This window comes from Lagopus muta, chromosome 2, assembly GCF_023343835.1.
Source record: "Lagopus muta isolate bLagMut1 chromosome 2, bLagMut1 primary, whole genome shotgun sequence".
Lineage (NCBI taxonomy): Eukaryota > Metazoa > Chordata > Aves > Galliformes > Phasianidae > Lagopus > Lagopus muta.
The window spans coordinates 32,617,897-32,634,652 of record NC_064434.1 but is presented as its reverse complement, the minus strand read 5'-3'; the positions used below and the strand labels follow the sequence as shown (position 1 = coordinate 32,634,652).

The 16,756-nt window shown below is 36.8% G+C and overlaps 2 protein-coding genes across 5 annotated transcripts in view; one reads left to right on the top strand and one right to left on the bottom strand.

Annotated features, from left to right (window-relative positions):
- The window catches only part of BCKDHB (branched chain keto acid dehydrogenase E1 subunit beta), a 1,150,961-nt gene that overhangs the window by 309,259 nt on the left and 824,946 nt on the right, over nucleotides 1-16,756 (bottom strand). The window lies entirely within an intron of this gene.
- IBTK (inhibitor of Bruton tyrosine kinase) overlaps nucleotides 1-16,756 on the top strand; it is a 57,580-nt gene that overhangs the window by 34,149 nt on the left and 6,675 nt on the right. For 3 of the 4 annotated variants that reach the window (XM_048934859.1, XM_048934861.1, XM_048934858.1), the window contains 6 exons: nucleotides 43-191; nucleotides 661-824; nucleotides 2,596-2,688; nucleotides 3,947-4,105; nucleotides 8,402-8,554; nucleotides 16,603-16,671. In XM_048934859.1, coding sequence (XP_048790816.1) covers nucleotides 43-191; nucleotides 661-824; nucleotides 2,596-2,688; nucleotides 3,947-4,105; nucleotides 8,402-8,554; nucleotides 16,603-16,671 — 787 coding nt within the window. The remainder of the gene's footprint in view (nucleotides 1-42; nucleotides 192-660; nucleotides 825-2,595; nucleotides 2,689-3,946; nucleotides 4,106-8,401; nucleotides 8,555-16,602; nucleotides 16,672-16,756) is intronic. The other variant, XM_048934862.1, reaches the window with a different exon arrangement.

The window sequence follows — 16,756 nt, the reverse complement described above, 5'->3', positions numbered from 1 at the left end:
GCTTTGATGATATATTAGTTTTACTCTGTTCTTATTTTGTAGGCTCCATAAAACTGGATAAAACCAACTCAGTAGAATCACTTCCAGAACTCCTAACATCTGACTCAGAAGGTAGTTACGCAGGAGTGAGTAGCCCTAGAGACTTGCAGTCCCCTGACTTCACAAAAGTTTTTCATCCAGAGAGGACTGAGGTTGGATCTCTTTGTTTCTAGCAACTTTTTTTTGTTATTTATCTAATCCATCAAATGACAGTTTGTATTTTTGGAGTGTTTCTGAGAAACTGTTGTCCTTAAAATTGAGAGACTTTGGTATAACAGGCAAAGTATAATTTTGAAATAATCCTGCCTTACAGCTTTAGAAATGAACATCGTGGAGTAAATTTTCTATTATCAAGATACATTTTTGGACTTAGATCATTCAGGGTGAAGCATGAATTAAAAAAAGATACAAATGAAACTGAGCAGAGATTCACTAATATTTTGCCTGTTTTTATAGCATTTTCTTAAGGTTTTCTTTTTTTTTTTTTGTCATATACATGTCATCCAAGTTGCTTATAGCCTTGTATTTTTTGTTCTGCGGGGAAGAATATAAGAATATTTATACAGAGTTTTCTGGCTTTGCGTTTTATTTTTATGTATGTATTTATTTATTTATTTCCAGATGAAAGATAAAGCATGCAGTCTGGTTATGAAAGCCTCTCAGCAGAACAAGGAGATGAAGTCAAACAAGGGATTGTCAGCACTGACACAGTCTGTTCCACAGTCCATTCCCAGTACCAAAAACAGCTCTGCAACCTCTCCCAATTGGGTAGCAAGCAGCTTCAGGTGGAGTAAATATTGTGGTGCCTACCTAGCTTACAGTCATTATTTCTTCCTCATGTGGTAGTGAGTGCCAGTAACATTCTGTTCAGACTTCAGAGTTCACTGCTTCTCACATTTGACTCACTAATTAAAAATTTTGTTAATTTTATTGAATTAGTTCTTTTAAAAATTATTCTTTGAGATGCTATTGATAGATGCTTTTTTTTAAGTGCTGTCAGTCTGGACTTCTGCTGCCTTTTTTAGAGGCCAGCTTTTATTGTCCTTTTATAAAGTTTTCTGTGGAATCAGATGATGCTTGAGGCCATTGGAAGCACCATTGTGCTTTGACATTTTTAAGCCATTCTTTTAGACTACAGTGGATTGTGAAAAATCAGCACTGCAGCTTTAACTGATGCAGTAATAAGATAATTGCCTATTAGTTTTTATCTGTAGCAGTATTTGCATGTGAAAGCAAAATAATAGTACCATAATAATCTGAAGATTCATCTTGCCTCATTGCCAGTAAAAGTTGAATAGAGAAGATGTTAAGTTCTTAAGGAATCACACGGTGATAATTTTCCTGAGTTTTCTTATCCTCTATGGCTTTATGGCTGATGTGCTTTGTGAATACAGTTAATTTATAGAATTTAGAAGTCCCAACTCTGAAATGTGTAGTTTAGACAGCAGAATCCATTAAGACTGTTCTGTCTTGCCACGTATTTGTGCAAGCGTAGTTTGTGCAAAGACTTTTTGGTCTTTAGATGTGGTTGAAGGAAGTTCTACCTTCATCTGTCATCTTACAATTGTTACAGAACATTTTTTAGAAGATTACAGTGAAAAGGAACAAACAAAACCATAGGTGTTTGTTGTAATATCCCTGTACCTTTATGGATTTTCCTTATACTTTTTCTTTGCTTTTTCTAGTAATGCTAGCATGTGATATTAAAATAAATAAATAAATAAAATCAGGCAGCACTGTTGTATAGTGTTTTAAGGATTAATAGTACATTTGGTTGAAGTACTATTGAAAAGCAGTGATGACAGATATTGGTGTGAATTCACACTGATTTATTCACTACTTAGTCTATTTCATCTGGTTTTCTGTAGGGAAAGACAAAGTACTGCTTACGTCTAATTTCAGTTTGTCTTTGTAACCTAGTCGTAACACTAGATTTGTTTATATATGTTTTTTTTCTTTGTTTATATATGTCTTCAAATGCCCAGGTTTTAATTTATAGTTATACGTAAATCCAGGCATTTCTAAAATTTAATTTGCCTTATTTTCTACAGAAGTTTAAAAAAAGATCATTTACAAAAAGGAAACTGATTTCTAATGTTTGAGAATGTTGCTGGTGTTTGGGGAGAGCTTTCAAATTTCATTACAGTGTGAAATAGTGTTAAACAGGCTCTTGAAAGAAAGATTAATTCGGTCTTCGTGAAAGAACTGTGAGCAGTGCCTTTCTAATACTTAAAAAATGGATAGTTCACTACTAAATAAGAATCCTGGATATAGATATCTGATTTTTTTTTTTTTTAAAGCAATCGTAGTTCACATTTTTTTTCATAGCATATTGTTGTTAAATAGATATATATTCATAAATACATATTGAATATATGAATATATTTTTGTCATAAACGTCGTATTTGTTGTTTGCCGTAATGGAGCAAACAGACATAAATTATGCATCCCATTACTGATCTTATGTATGATCTAGAGAGTTTCAGAGAAGGTTGGAAGTATGGAATGTAAGTGAAAATGAGTGCCTCGGGAGATAACTTGTTATTTTTTATTTAGCCCTGCCAGCCCTCCTGCTATGGATCTAAGAACTATCATGGAAATAGAAGAAAATATGCAGAAATGTGGAACTATGCCAAAGACAAATTCAAGGTTAGTAAAAAAAAAAAAAAAAAAAAAATACCAGCAAAAATTCAACAAAACTTATAAAAGAAAAGTGTGATCAGGCCATTATGAATTTACTCAGTGGTTCTGGCATTTCATACTTGAAAAGGAACAGGAGAAAGATGTCATGTTTGTTCTTGAGCAACTTTGTTTACTTCATTATAGTGCTTTTTCTTCAGGAATTCAAAATTTTTCCCTTTATTTTACTGTAGTCTTCTTTAGTCAACTACTGCAAAAGCATGTCTAGCACACTAGAAACTAGTATGTTAAATAATTGGTCTGCTTTCCGAACTGCATTATTTTCAACCAAAAAGAATTAATTCTTTCTTGTCTATAGCTTAAGAAATTACTTCTTGACCATAGTATAGTCAATTCTGAAGTTTGTTTCTTGTCTTATATTCTCTGACCTCCCCTGACACCTGATATTTATAGTTGATATTCATAATTCTTGCTCAGTCAGAAGCAAGGGTGGTCCTTGCTTTGAAAATTACCTCTAAAATATAGTGAAAGAAATAGACATTCTTACGAGGCAGTGAATTAAACCAGATGCTTACTAAGTGCTGACATACGGAAGAGAACTGGAGATAACTTCAGCATAACTTCAGCACCTTTACAGTGTAATGTTCTTGTAAAAGAGAGCCAGGAAAATAGTCCTGGAGTGCTTTGATCAATTTCTGTATAAGAGAGAAATATGTTGTCTAGTCAGTAATAAATGCTTATGGTAAATTTGAAGAAAAAATTTGGCTTGTTTGTTTTATTTTCTTTGTAAAGGGTTGTTCTCCAGGTAGATTGTGAAGCTGTAAACCAAATAGCTGAGAATGAGGAATCAAAATACCTTAAAAAAAAAATCACTAAATAGAAAATAATGACTATATATATTGACTATATATATTGACATATGACTATATATTTCAGATAGTCTCTTTTAAAAAAAAAAAAAAAAAAAGTCACAAAACTAAAAAGTAGTCTTCATCTGGTGGTAGACTTCTCTTAGAGACATTTTTATACTCTGCATATTTTCATTTGTAGGAATCAATAAGGGACAGTTTCTTTCTGTCACTTGATTCTTTTTGATCCTTCTTTTTGCTCCCCAGCCACCCAGCCCACCCTTGGCCCATAATCACTGCATTTAAAATAGTATTTTGGTCTAAGAAAGGAATATCTCTCTGTTTAGTGTGCAGGGTTAAAGGCAAGTCATGTGAAAGGACTCTGATCTCACATGTCTCTTTGCAATATCAATTCACAGCAGAATGGCTTCTCATGGAATTAAGCTTTCTCAGAAGCAAAGGAAACTGATTGCACTGGCAGCAAAGGATAGTGGGTCAGTAACTACCAGCACAGAGCCTACTCCACTAATAACCATACCACCCACACCTACAAAAGTTGTGAAGCTAGGAAATGCATGGTATGTTACATTTTAAAAATCACTTCTCAGTTTTGGATGTTTTTTCCTTAAATAATTTCTTAGAAGCAATTACTTATGTAAGTGACCTAGCTTCTGTTCATTAAAAAGAATAATGATGTTTGTATCTATATTTGGTAGTAAGCCCATAGGGGATGGGGGCATGCAGTGGTTGCAGCTTAGCTGTTGTTTAAAGTTCTACTACAGGTAAGTCAGTAGGCACTGTCCCCTCTGGCATTTGCCTGTGTGTGATGTGGTATTTGCAGGTGGTATCCAAGTGATATATAGAAAAAGAACGTAGAACACAATGTTTGGAACAGTCAGGAGGAGATTATTGATAACCATTAGGAATGCTGCTTTTCTTTGTCAGAAAGAAAAAAAGAAAAAAAAAAGCCTTTCCTGGAGGGAAGAGCTAAAATGGTTTTCTTATAGGGTGAGTGATGAATACTAGTGTTAAGGATTCTTTTGGAGTGTAATGTTTTTAAAATGATATTTAGTGCAGATTTCACAAAATTAAAATGTTTAAATAAATATCACTATATCAAATAAAACAGTTGTTTATAGTCTGGGTTTACAGCACTGAAAGATTGCAACTTGCCTCATTTAAATTTCTTTTTCACAATTTGAGTTGGTACAGAGTGAAATCTTAGAAGCATAACTGAGCAAATAGCAATGAGCCATGTGAATTTATTATATTTATTTACTTAAAGAATAAATATCTATGATGGCTAGGATTCCACCAAGGATTTATGAAAGCAGGGGCAAGAAATCTATTTCTAGGCATCTATTTATCATGAGTTGATTATTAGAAAGAAATTATACTCTGTGTACTTCTTGTGTCCAACTTATAGTTACAGGGGTATGTCGCTATGGCAATAATTTAGCCACTGGTTTTAATCTTACTGCTAACATTATAATTATGAGTAAACAATGTATAACCTAACATCTGCTGTGACAGTGCACACAGGTCACTCATGCTCATTTGTGTACCACTTTGTGTGTCCTTACAAACCCACTGCCTTTATACCCATCAGCGGTTGGTACGGAAGGAAAGTCATCCACTTGCGCACCACCTGGTGGATGGCATTGGGGACATCCATGCTGATGTATGCAATCAGTGTGGCTGTTGATTATATGGACTGGGATCTGCATGAGTCAGTTCTTCTCCTCATGCATCCAGCAAGGGCAGGGACCTTTCCTCTATATCGCTGGCTCTTGCCTGAAGTCCTCAAAGGAACTTCACCAAACATCCCTTGCCATGGCTTGCTCTAACGTTAGTGATGGCTGCTGTAGGTGTTTCAAGGGCAGTTTCAACGAGTCGTCTTAAATGTCATCAGTCACTTTTAATTTTTGTTACATAAACAAAATGAAGCATAAAGCTTTACAATATTTTGGGTGCCAAGGAAAGGGGCTGTGAACCCTGAACACAGAATGGTATCTATTTGGTTGTCTGTATTTCTCTTCTCTCCTTCGTACACAACTGATAGATACAACAAAACCTGAAGTAGGTTTTCGAGGATGTTTTGAAGAGTTTATCTGAATATCTTTAGAAGTGTTTTTTGTTCCTTGAGTCCTATTTTGTGGTGTAAGATAGATGACTCATTAGACGTATTTGTGCTGATTAACTTAATCGTGTTGATAGATGCCTCTAGATTATTTTCTTCTGAATACAGAAAATAAGATAGTAAGAGAAGCTGATAAAATATGTGTAAGACTATGGAGTGTGATTTCCTTAGTTGGGCGTCTCGTTAGGCTGTGCTGACTATTCAGACTATAGATCTATTCTGTTAAGGCTAATTCTTTACCTATTGGGTGTTATTTATTTTTAAGCTACCAAATACCTGTGAACTTTTCCTTACAGTTAAAAAGCAAATATAGTGATTTTATTTATTTATTTATTTATTTACTTTTGGAGTATACTTGGATAAGTCTGTCTAGAAAATATATGTATTCTTGAGCTTTTCATTAAACAGTTCTTGAAAGTGGCTGAGCTTTACTGTGGTACACAATCTTAAGTGGAAGTGCCAGAGGTTCCATCAGGAGGATGGAATCCAGGCTGTTGCTTGTGTGGTCACCGTGCACGATTCTGTATGTTCCTCAGCAATGTTCTGGCTGCTGATCTGGAAACTGCCATTAGCTCTAGAATTCTAGAAAAGTGGGAGGTAAATAAATATTTTAAATTATGCCCAGCTTCTGTAAAAGAGCTTTTGTTGAAGAGACTTTAAGCTTTAGAAGGCAAGCCATCAGTTGTTCAAAGCAGTTTTTCTATGTAAAATAGAAGAGTGTTACTCCTAATATCATATTTGCAAAGATCTAGCCTGTACATTCACAAAAGACTGTTAAGAGTGCTTCTGGCAATAGATGGAGGTTTCCATGCATGCAATACAGTCCAAGCTATAGAACTTGCGTTCCAGTGAAATGATATTCATCTTGGATGTGCATTGAGAACACTCGCCAGAAGGGTGGGGGACCTTCTGACTCTTTCTTGGTTGACTAATGCACAGTATATTGTACACCATGCCCAACTTTTCCACCAAAAGCAACCTCCAGTTTCATAGCTGGGGAGTGGTCTGAAGCAGTGCTACCTCCTGTGAAGAATGGTGGAAATAAGGGAGGAAAAAAAACCCAAACAAATAAAAACGAGACAAGCAAACTAAAAATAATACTTGGAGAATATGAAGTATGAGAAGCTAGGTATTTGGTATGTATTGACTTTATTAGTTCTCCAGACTTTGATCATGAGTGGTAGGGCTTTTTGTTTTTGTTGTGTTTTGTTTTTGTTTTCTAAACTCCAGAGAGCCTATGGCTTTTCATGAGTGGAAGTATAAATTTAAAGCCTTTCTTGAGAATTCATGTATATGACGTGTTTTTTCAAATGTTTAGGTATTCAGTTTGTTGATATTTTAGTTTATTGTGAAACATCAACAGCTGTTTTGGAACTTGACACTTGGATATTTTGCAGTTACAGATTAGAACAACTTCCTCCTCTTTCATTTTTTTAATGAATAATGTTTAAATTATATGTAATGTTACATATTAAGTAACTATGACAGTGTTAGGCAAGCTGAGAGTTGTTACTCTTAAGAAAATTTGTAATGGTTTAAGCTAAACCATTTTATGCTATCCCTGTTGTTTTGAATAGGATCAGTCTTTAAGAATGGCATGATTGCATTGGTTTTTGTTGTTGATGGTGTGGGTTTATTTATGTTTTGGTTCTGGGTTGCTGGTGAATCTGATTTCAGTACAGAATTTTCATGAAGACAGGTTATTCAAACTGTTAGCAGCAGGAGGCTTCTGTCATGGAAGATCCCAAGAGAGCTATTTGCCTGCTTAGTGTAAGAAGCTTGGGGAAGTTCTGGTAAAACAATTTCCATGGTTCTGTTAAGTCAGCTGATGGTTGGAATGGAGGAAGCATAGAATGACTCCAAGTTCCATCTAGCGGTTTCCATTCTACTTTATATGCCTACGGCGCTGCTCAAACAGTAAGAAAAACATAAAAAAAAAAATTTAAAAAAATTTTAAAAAGCCCTTAATGCTGGGTATTCTAGTGTATGATTCAGATTATATAGCATTCAGATACTTTTGTTGTAACATTTCATTTTCCTGATACCTGTTAATTTTTATACTGCACTGATGCAGTTTGGGCATCTTTGACTTCAAATGCACCTCTCCTTGTGGTAGCTGTGCAGTTAGTAAATATTGTATAGGTAGCTTGTTCTACTTCAGTAGTTTTTGTAATTGATCTGTTACCTTCTGAGTGGATGACAAACAGAACTGTTATTTAGTACATATTTCTAATGTTTGGCATGCTGTAAATAGATGGTTAATAAAGTTAAATGTAGGTAAATTTATGGAGAATTAAATCTAAAGTTATGGTGGGCAGGAACGTGAGGGGCAACTACTTTGATTTCTGTAAATAAAGTTTTTGTATTGGAAATTGTTCACACCATTTATTATTCTAAATGGATGTATTTTCATTCTGTTTTGTTTTGAAAGGTAATATGCAGGCTCTAGTTCAGTACCAGTGTACGTTATACTTAAGCAAGTAAAAGAAAACCAAGCATATCAGTTTTGTGAATTTCACTGTGGATTAGGGGATTTTCAGAACCTCAAGTAGCTACAAGTGACTCGTTCACTGTTTTGGTTCTGCTTAGCAGCTGTCTGCCAATTTCTGTCAAAGTCTAAAATGTATCTGGTGTTTACCTTTTTGTCCCAAAGTGATGTATTTGAAGGAATGAGGTCTAAAGGGGATTTATATGTGTATATATCTATGTTTTTAATTGCTTCTTTATTCAAAAGGTCATCTTCATTGCATTCTGCTTTGCCGAAATCATTCCGTGATCTTGTAATGGAGGAAGAAAAATACATGAGTGCAAATAATTTGCCTGGTACTCCTACCAAGAGAGCTGGATGTAAAGGAGCTGAGGATTCACCAGTCCAAAGCACTACAAGGTAGGAGAGCAGTCTTTTCCTAATTGTGAATAATAATTCGTATGCCGGAACCTGGAAGGATGAAATTGCCTTTTTTTCCTTTTTAAGTCCTTAAAGTATTCTTCTAATGGTGTTTTAATATCAATAGGATTTCATGAATGGAATACTATTACAAATAGGAAGTAAAGTAGACTTAAGGAATATAATGCCACTGCTAATATTATGTTTATAGTTTGAAGTATTTGTATATGTGGGCATATATATATGCACACGTGAACACAGACACTTCTGACTACTAACAAAATGTTTGTGTATCTGTATGTATATACGTATGTATAAACATAGAAAACATCTTAATTTCTGCATAAGTTAGATAGTATCTTCTAGGATTCAGATATGGCATGAATGAGTTTTGCTTAAGAGTATTTTTCTGTAACCAATGGGTGAATGAAATCCATTGATTCAAACAAAGAGCATTCCCTAATCTGAGTTGTTTTACAAGCCGATTCGTTCCATGAAAAATTGCACCTAAACAATCTAAAAGGCTTACTGAAATATTGATGTATCATTTATGTTTGTATATTATAACTAGTGAGGTACTATAATTCTAGGGACAAAAATGACCTGTTTTGAGGTCTGTGTAAATTGCTGTATAATAACTGGATGTACACTGTTCTTCTGTTGAACTGTTTTGTTCCTGCATTCTGCTATCTCCAGTAAAATCTGTGTGTTGGAATTAGAATTACTGAGCTGAGAGGAAATAAATTTCAGCCTAATTTCTGAAAGTATTTAGGACCATGTTGTCATCTACATGCATCTCTTTGCTCTATCATCAGTAGTTTTAAACACTAGGCATTTAAAATATATTTAAGAGACAGAGGGCTTGAAATTCTTACTGACCTTCCTACCTGCCATCTAGAAGACACAAAGTCTGAATGCTCTATCATACTGGTGGGGTCAGGTGGCAGCAAGGCTGGCAGGGCACACCCCCACTGCGCCAGAGGTGAGGTGAGCACGGCAGGCTCTCTGCTGGTGACCGACCAGCATGAGCTGCAGTCAGTGACTGCAGACAGATTGTAAGGGTGAGAGAGCAATGAGCTCAGATGCAGCTCAGAAGGCCAGCTGTGTTCAGGGCTGCATTAAAAAAGGGGTGGCCAGCAGGGAGAGGGAGGTGATTGTCTCCCTCTACTCGGCTCTTGTGAGGCCCATCTGTAGTGCTGTGTCCAGGCTGGGGGCCCCAGTACAGGAAGGACATGGAGCTCTTGGAGCAGGTCCAGAGGAGGGCCAACTAAGGTGATAGAGTGCTGGAGCACCTCCCCTGTGAGGAAAAGTTGAGGGAGCTGGGCTTCTTTAGCTTGGAAAAGAGAAGGCTCTGTGGAGACCTCATTGTGGCTTTCCAGTACTTGAGCATATAAACAGGGGAGGGGGGACAGCTGTTTACGAAGATGGATAGTGATAGGACAAGGGGCAATGGTTTTAAACTGAGACAGGGCAGGTTTGGGTTAGATATTAGGAGGAAGTTTTTCACATAGATGGTGGTGATGCACTGGAACGGGTTGTCCAAAGAGGTTGTGGATGCCCCATCCCTGGAGGCATTCAAGGGCAGGCTGGATGTGGCTCTGGGCAGCCTGGTCCAGTGGTTGACGACCATGCACGTAGCAGCGGATATGAAACTAGATGACCATTGTGGTCCTTTTCAACCCACACCATTCTATGATTCTATGATCTAAAAGTCAGGATTAGAATCAATGAGGAGGGGCAGTCCCCCTGCATCTTCTCATGGCTCTTTCTTACAAATTAACTGTGTCACCAACAACTTGACTAAAGGGAGAAGAGTTTGCAGAGCCTTTTGGTGCATGCTGGTCTCAGGTACACATTTTAACTCTCTCCTTTTTTTTTCTTTTTTTCTTTTTTTTTTTTTTTTTTTTAATTTTAAAAGAAACTCTGTTCTGTCCCACTCCAAAAATTGGCTGTGCAAGAAGGAGAAGGTGGTTCTGTTGGGCCTCCCTCTAGGTTGTTCAATTGTATAGAAAGTGATGATTCCCTATAACGGAAGTAGTATGTGCCATATTGGTAGTTACACAGCAAAAAAGAATGGAGAATTAAAGAAATATGTGTGGGAAATGATGTTACAGGAGAGAAGAGGGATTTGGCAAGTGAAGCAGAAGTATCCTTCAGCAACAGAAATAAAGCTGAGGCAGCTGGGGTGAGTGGAGATGCACTTACACATGTGCAGACATAACAGGTATTATTAATCTAGTTTCTAGAAAAATAGCAAAACTTTTGATCACATGAGAGAGAGTATGGGCTGGTGACAGAGGAACATGCACTGGATGCTTTTACTAGTTTTGTCACATGGTCTCTGATCTTCATAAAGTCACTTAATTTCCTTTTGCTTTGCTCTGTCTAGTCTGTTCAGTCTGGCCTGTCTGCAGGCTCTGAACTGGATTCTTTGAGCTGATTCCAGGCATAATATGTTAGCTGCCTGAAAATGATATATTAAACTAGTGGGAGGCTACATGACTAGATTGTCTATCATCAGTCAGAAAAAAAGGACACTTCCAGAGCTATTTCAGGTTGTTTTGAACTGTCTCTAAAGATGCTGATTTATTTCTGTTAGGTATAAAGAATCAAGGTTCATCTACCTGGAGTTAGGATTAAGGTTTCTACTTTGAGCTAGTTTTATTCTTTGACTGACAGCTTTTGTCACAGCAGTTTCTGACTTTTGCCAGCAGACATCAAGAGCTGTTTCAGTAAAGATTCATTGTCCACACTCGTTCCTCTTCCTTTTTAAGGAAAGGAAATTGAATGTTCATAAAGCGTAAGCAATCCTTGTCTCCGAATGTCAGGCCTACTGATGGGACACTGAAGAAACTTGCACAACTACTGTGTCAGCTTTCTTTTTTTTTTTCTTTTGGATAAAAAGGGAAATAATTTTTTTTTTTATTTTATTTTTTACATTGGAAGGGGTGCATAAACATGCTTCCATACATTGTCATCTTCCAGTTTCTGCAGATGAAAAATGTCATGAATGTGGAGATGTGAACTGGATTGGGTCCAGAAGCACATCAGCTCAAATGCTGAGCCAAGTGGATGTGGCTGCATTGTTTCCAGGGACAACTTAGTCTTGGGAGTTACGCTGCACAGCTGTGTGTGTATAGCTCACAGTTCAAGCTAAAAACATAGGCCTGACGTGACTTGACTCTTTTTGTGGCTGCCCAGATTGTCTTTATTGCATTACTCCAGGGAGCAGTAAAGAGCCTTAGTGGAAATGCATCTCTCTGGCTTTGCATGGGAAAGGCCTGGTTTTGGCATGGCTAATATTGAGCTAATAGCTAGTACATGAGTCAGATGGCACAGCAAAACCCAAGAGGTTCTGCAGGAGACCAGCGTTTTTTTTTGTAGAGCAGTTATCAGATCTTTGAGGCAGTAGACCTGAACTGGCTTCGAGTGAAGAAATTCTCAAGAAACATTGGGAAGTTAAGTGCTAGGACATCACAGTGTCTGGGCAGGAGTCATGGCAAGTTCAGCCAATTGAGTTAATCAGTCTAGTTCAGAACTGATTATATTTGGCTTGTTTGTTTCCATGCACTTACTTCTCTACATCAGTCTTTAATTTTCTAGACTTCTATCTTTCCAAGTTCTGTGTTTTTTAGGCTTTTTTTCCCCCATTTTTCTGTATATCTTTGTTTCTCATTTCCCCTCTGTTCTATTTCTCCTATTTATTTTGATGCCCGCTGAGGAATAGCATGTTGAAATATCTGCAATTGATTTAGCATCTGGAATAAATATCTTGCTAGCAAGAAACACAAATATACATATGCACAAGCAGGTTCAAAATAAGTGTTGTTTCCTACATTTTAAAGCCTCACTTAAATTGAGGTGGATGACACAGGTACTTAAACTTGTCTTTTGATTGAACGCTAGAGTGTGCTGTGACACTGGAACTGTTCATTGCAGTTAGGGAAAGCCTGTGAGTGTATTGTTTTTTTGTTTTTCCTTCTTGCTCTGGAAAACAATCTTTTTTGTCTATACTCAAACAGGTTGGTTAAATGAAGCAGTCTATTTGGATTAGTTTCTAGTGGTGCTGTAAGTTCTTTGGATTATGGGTGAGGAGGAGAGAATTTCTTTCAAATGTCTGGAGGGGTGCAGGTTATTGTCAAATGTGCAGTTAGGTGAGCACTGCAAGAGGAGATGAAGAAAGAGCTGAAGTAGAGAAGCGATATCAGAATAAAGGCATTCACTAAGATGTACAGACATGCTCTTAGTTAAATGAACCAGCAAGCAGAAAACTGATGCCTTCTCCTGTTGTCTGTCCTTCCTTTTCTGATTCTTTCCTGTTTTTTATTCTCTTATGGTCTTCACTATCTGAAATAAAAACTGGAAGCTGGTTTATCTAGGCTTCCGACATAAGTGATGCCGTTGTTGAAACTGTAGAATAATTTAGATGCTGTCAGCTGGCCTCCTGTTCAACATAGCTCTAGCTAGATCGTGTTGCTCAGGGCCTGGCCCAATTGACTTGTGGTATTTCCAAGGGTTTAGATACCTCAGCCTTTCTAGGCAACACGTTCAAGGGTCTGATCATCTTTACGGTAGATTTTTTTTCTATATCTAACTGGGATTTCCCATTTAGCAGTTTGTGCCTATCACTTCTTGCTTCATGTGCACCACTGAGCACATGGTTACTGCATCTTTTTTCAAACTTCCAGTTATATAGTTAAAGGAGAGACAGTGAGACTTCCTCTTTGCAAGCATACAGTTGTTTTCAGCTCTTTCTGTCACTTGTCCCTAGTTTTGGTGGCCCTATAAAGGATGTCTTCCAGCATGCCAACATCTTTCTTGTATTGAGGGGCACAAATACGATACTCTGTATGTAGTTTCATAAATACAACACAGAAGGGAAGAGTAATTTCTTTTGACTGTATGGCTATGCTTTTGCTAGTACAGACTAGTATGCTTTTGGCCTTTGCTGCAAGGACACATACTGATTCATCTTAGACTTACTGCTTACCAGGACTACATGAGTCCTTTTCTGCAAGGCTGCCTTCTAGCCAGTTATCCTCTGTCCTGTACTGCTGCCTGGGGATGCTTTCCTTCAAATATGTGACTTCACATTTGCCTTGTTTTCCCATTTTTCCAGCTTCTTGAGGTCCTTCTGAATGGCAACCCAGCGTCCAGCATGTGCAATCCCAGCCTGTCCCCATCTATTTGTGACCCTGCTGAGAGTGCACTTTATCTGACCACTAAATAATTGGTGAAGGCATTAAATATTATATCAGTTCTTAAGGACCATCACCAGTAGTTGATTTCCAGTTGAGCTTTATACAGTTCATCCAGAACCATCCATCTTGTAGTCCATATACCTTGTCCATGCTTTTCAGACTGATTATAAGGATACACTGTATGTGCAGGCTGAGTATAAAGACTTGGCTAACGAAAGGCAAATAAAGTGATTTTCTTTGCTCTCTGTTTGTCTGCAGAGCCAGTCATCCTATCGTAGAAGGTAGTTATGTTGTTCAGAATAAATTTGCCAGTAGTTGATAAATCCAGAAATGACTTAGAGAAGGATTTGTTCCACAACATTTATAAGGTTTGAAGTGACACTGATCAGACGGTTCCCCATGTTCTTCCTGAAGATAGGTATAATGTTTAGCTTTCTCTAGTTGTCATGAGAAATTGTTCTTCTCTGCATGCATGAAAATTTAGATTCATCTTTCTTGAATGTAACAGATGAAAATGAAAGGTCTTCAAAATAAGCTTCATCCAGTGTGGTATATGGTGACAGAATTGGTTGTTCCAAATTGAACCAAGTTGCTCAACATTCTTTTATTTTTTTTTTTCCCAGTAATGTACTTCTGATTGAATGTCATGATCAGTACACCTTGGATTCTACTTTTTCTTTTCAAGCTGAAAAATTCTTAGCTTAACTAGTTGCCCTTCAGCCTTTTTCTTTGTACTGAATTTTCTTGCCCTTTGCTTTGTACCACAGTCATGCTGTTTATTCTTTAAGAAGTTAATAGAATTTCCTAATTTTGTTTGTTAGTTTAAGCATCACTGCTTATTATATCCATTAATGTTAACTTATGATGGTATTTCTTTTAGCTAACTTACTCTCTAAAATTGTGAATAACGTGGCTGCAATATGAGTAAGCTAGAAATGAGAGGTATGGGAAATTCATTAAAAAAAAAAAAAAAAAAGTTTTGTGGTGCTTAGCTCCTTACAGAATTTCCGTATTTATCATACTTTTCCCTTATGACCTGATACTTTTGTTCAGTAAAACAGGAATTTCTAAGCTGCCTTTTTTTTTTTTTTTTTTTTCCTGACCAAAGATTAAAAACAAACAAACAAACAAAAAACCAACTTTTTTTCTACCCTTTTTCCTTGAGTATTCTTTGATCCTCATGGAAAAAGCATTGCAAATTAGTAATGTTAAGTGAAAGGAAACTGGCAGCCCTATGGATGGATGATCAGTGTGGAGAATGGTAAAGCAGATTTGATCACTCTTGTCATGGAGCTGTTGATTCATGGGTCAGTTCTGGAATAACGGTTACCCAGAAACAGCCAATTTGGAAAGAACCTACCTTGTTGGCTTTTTCTCCATATGTTGTTGCACTGACTTTCTTGTTAGTGTCTGATATGATCACCATTACTTAAAATGGAGGCAAAGTCTCATCTTGACTCATATGAAGTTTATTTTTCCAGTGGAAACAGAAAAGCATTATGAGCTGGCAGAAGGTGAATCTACTGGGCTTGATTAATGGGAGTGACACTGCAGAGAGCTTATTTTGAAAGTCCACTGTTATGCCTTGGCAGATGTTAACATTTGTTTGTTCTTTGTATAGATGGCTGTTTGGTGGACAAGATTATGTTTTGTGACAGAAAGCTGGGCATGGTTCACAGAAATGTTGTTTTTGGTAATGGTTGTTCCTTTTCAGGTTTTTTGAGATCTTGCCTTCATTGCTTAGCAGTACGAATCATGGTTCTTGTTGTCCTTGGAGTTGTGTAGTGGGGAAAAAATTCCAGGCAGGGAACTTAGTAGTTACTGGAATTCTCTTATTAGATAGCTTTCTGTAGATGTTTCCCCCTTTCCAAGAGTTTGTGGCCACTTACAGAGGATTACCAAAGCCATAAAGAAAATTGAGACTGATTTATTGAAATACCAACACCATTAGAAATTTTTCAATGCCATAGAATAATTCAAAAAAGTCTGTTAGCATTTCATAGTATGTTATAAAACTTCTTTAGAGTTGTGGAAATTGCAAAAGTTGCCAAAGAGAGAGATAGAATAACAAAAGTAGGTCTCTCTCGTCTTACTGATGTAGGATTATTTTGTCAAATACACTGTGTCTTAAGGTGTAGAATATACCTATTCTGACTTATTTTTGTAGACAGGTTAACATCGTAGAATGGAATAAAATGTCTTCCTTCTTGGCAATTCTTTATTGTTATTTCAGGATTTTTTTCTGATCCAGTTAATTCTAGTTACATGCTGCTTGTATGAATATGAGGTGGTTGCAGAACATACACTGGAAGTCCATGTTTTCCGGGCTTATACTTGAGGAAATAATTTGCTAGTGCTATTGTAGTCCTGTACTGGCTCTTTTTACATAGAATATTTAATTTGAATGCAAGATTTTTCTGTCTTGAAGCCCTGTTCTTTCCATGTAAACTCCAAACAGATTTACAGTGCATGCTGTCAGTGCATAACTTGATTGAATATTTTACAGGTTTAAATATATCTATCTGTGTCTATCTATCTATCTATATATATATGTTATTTTTTTAAGTGCTTTTCTTCAAATGCTCAAATGTTAGGAAATGCCAGAGTTAGTGCTCCAACTGAAAATGCAGTAAGTTCTGGCATTCAGAAAGGAGTATCAGTGTCTCCTCGTGTTACAGTATCACATTTAAAGACAAACTCAGCATTACTTTATAATGCCTAACCTCTGGGGGGGGGGGGAGGGGAAGAGTACAAATTTGTAATTAGCTACTTTGAATTTGTAATCAATTACAATTAAGTAAAATCCATTGTTAGTGACTTTCATCTCCCTTTCTTTCCTTTTTCCAGATGTGTGGCTCGAAGTAGCCCAGGTCCAGAAAGCCACGTTTTGGATTCTCCTCAGCTGGAGAGCCATAAGTAAGTTTGACTCCCTTAAATTCCAGAATTTATTTTCTCTCTGTCATGCTGACCTTGTTTTCAATGTTGCCTCATAATGTCTTCT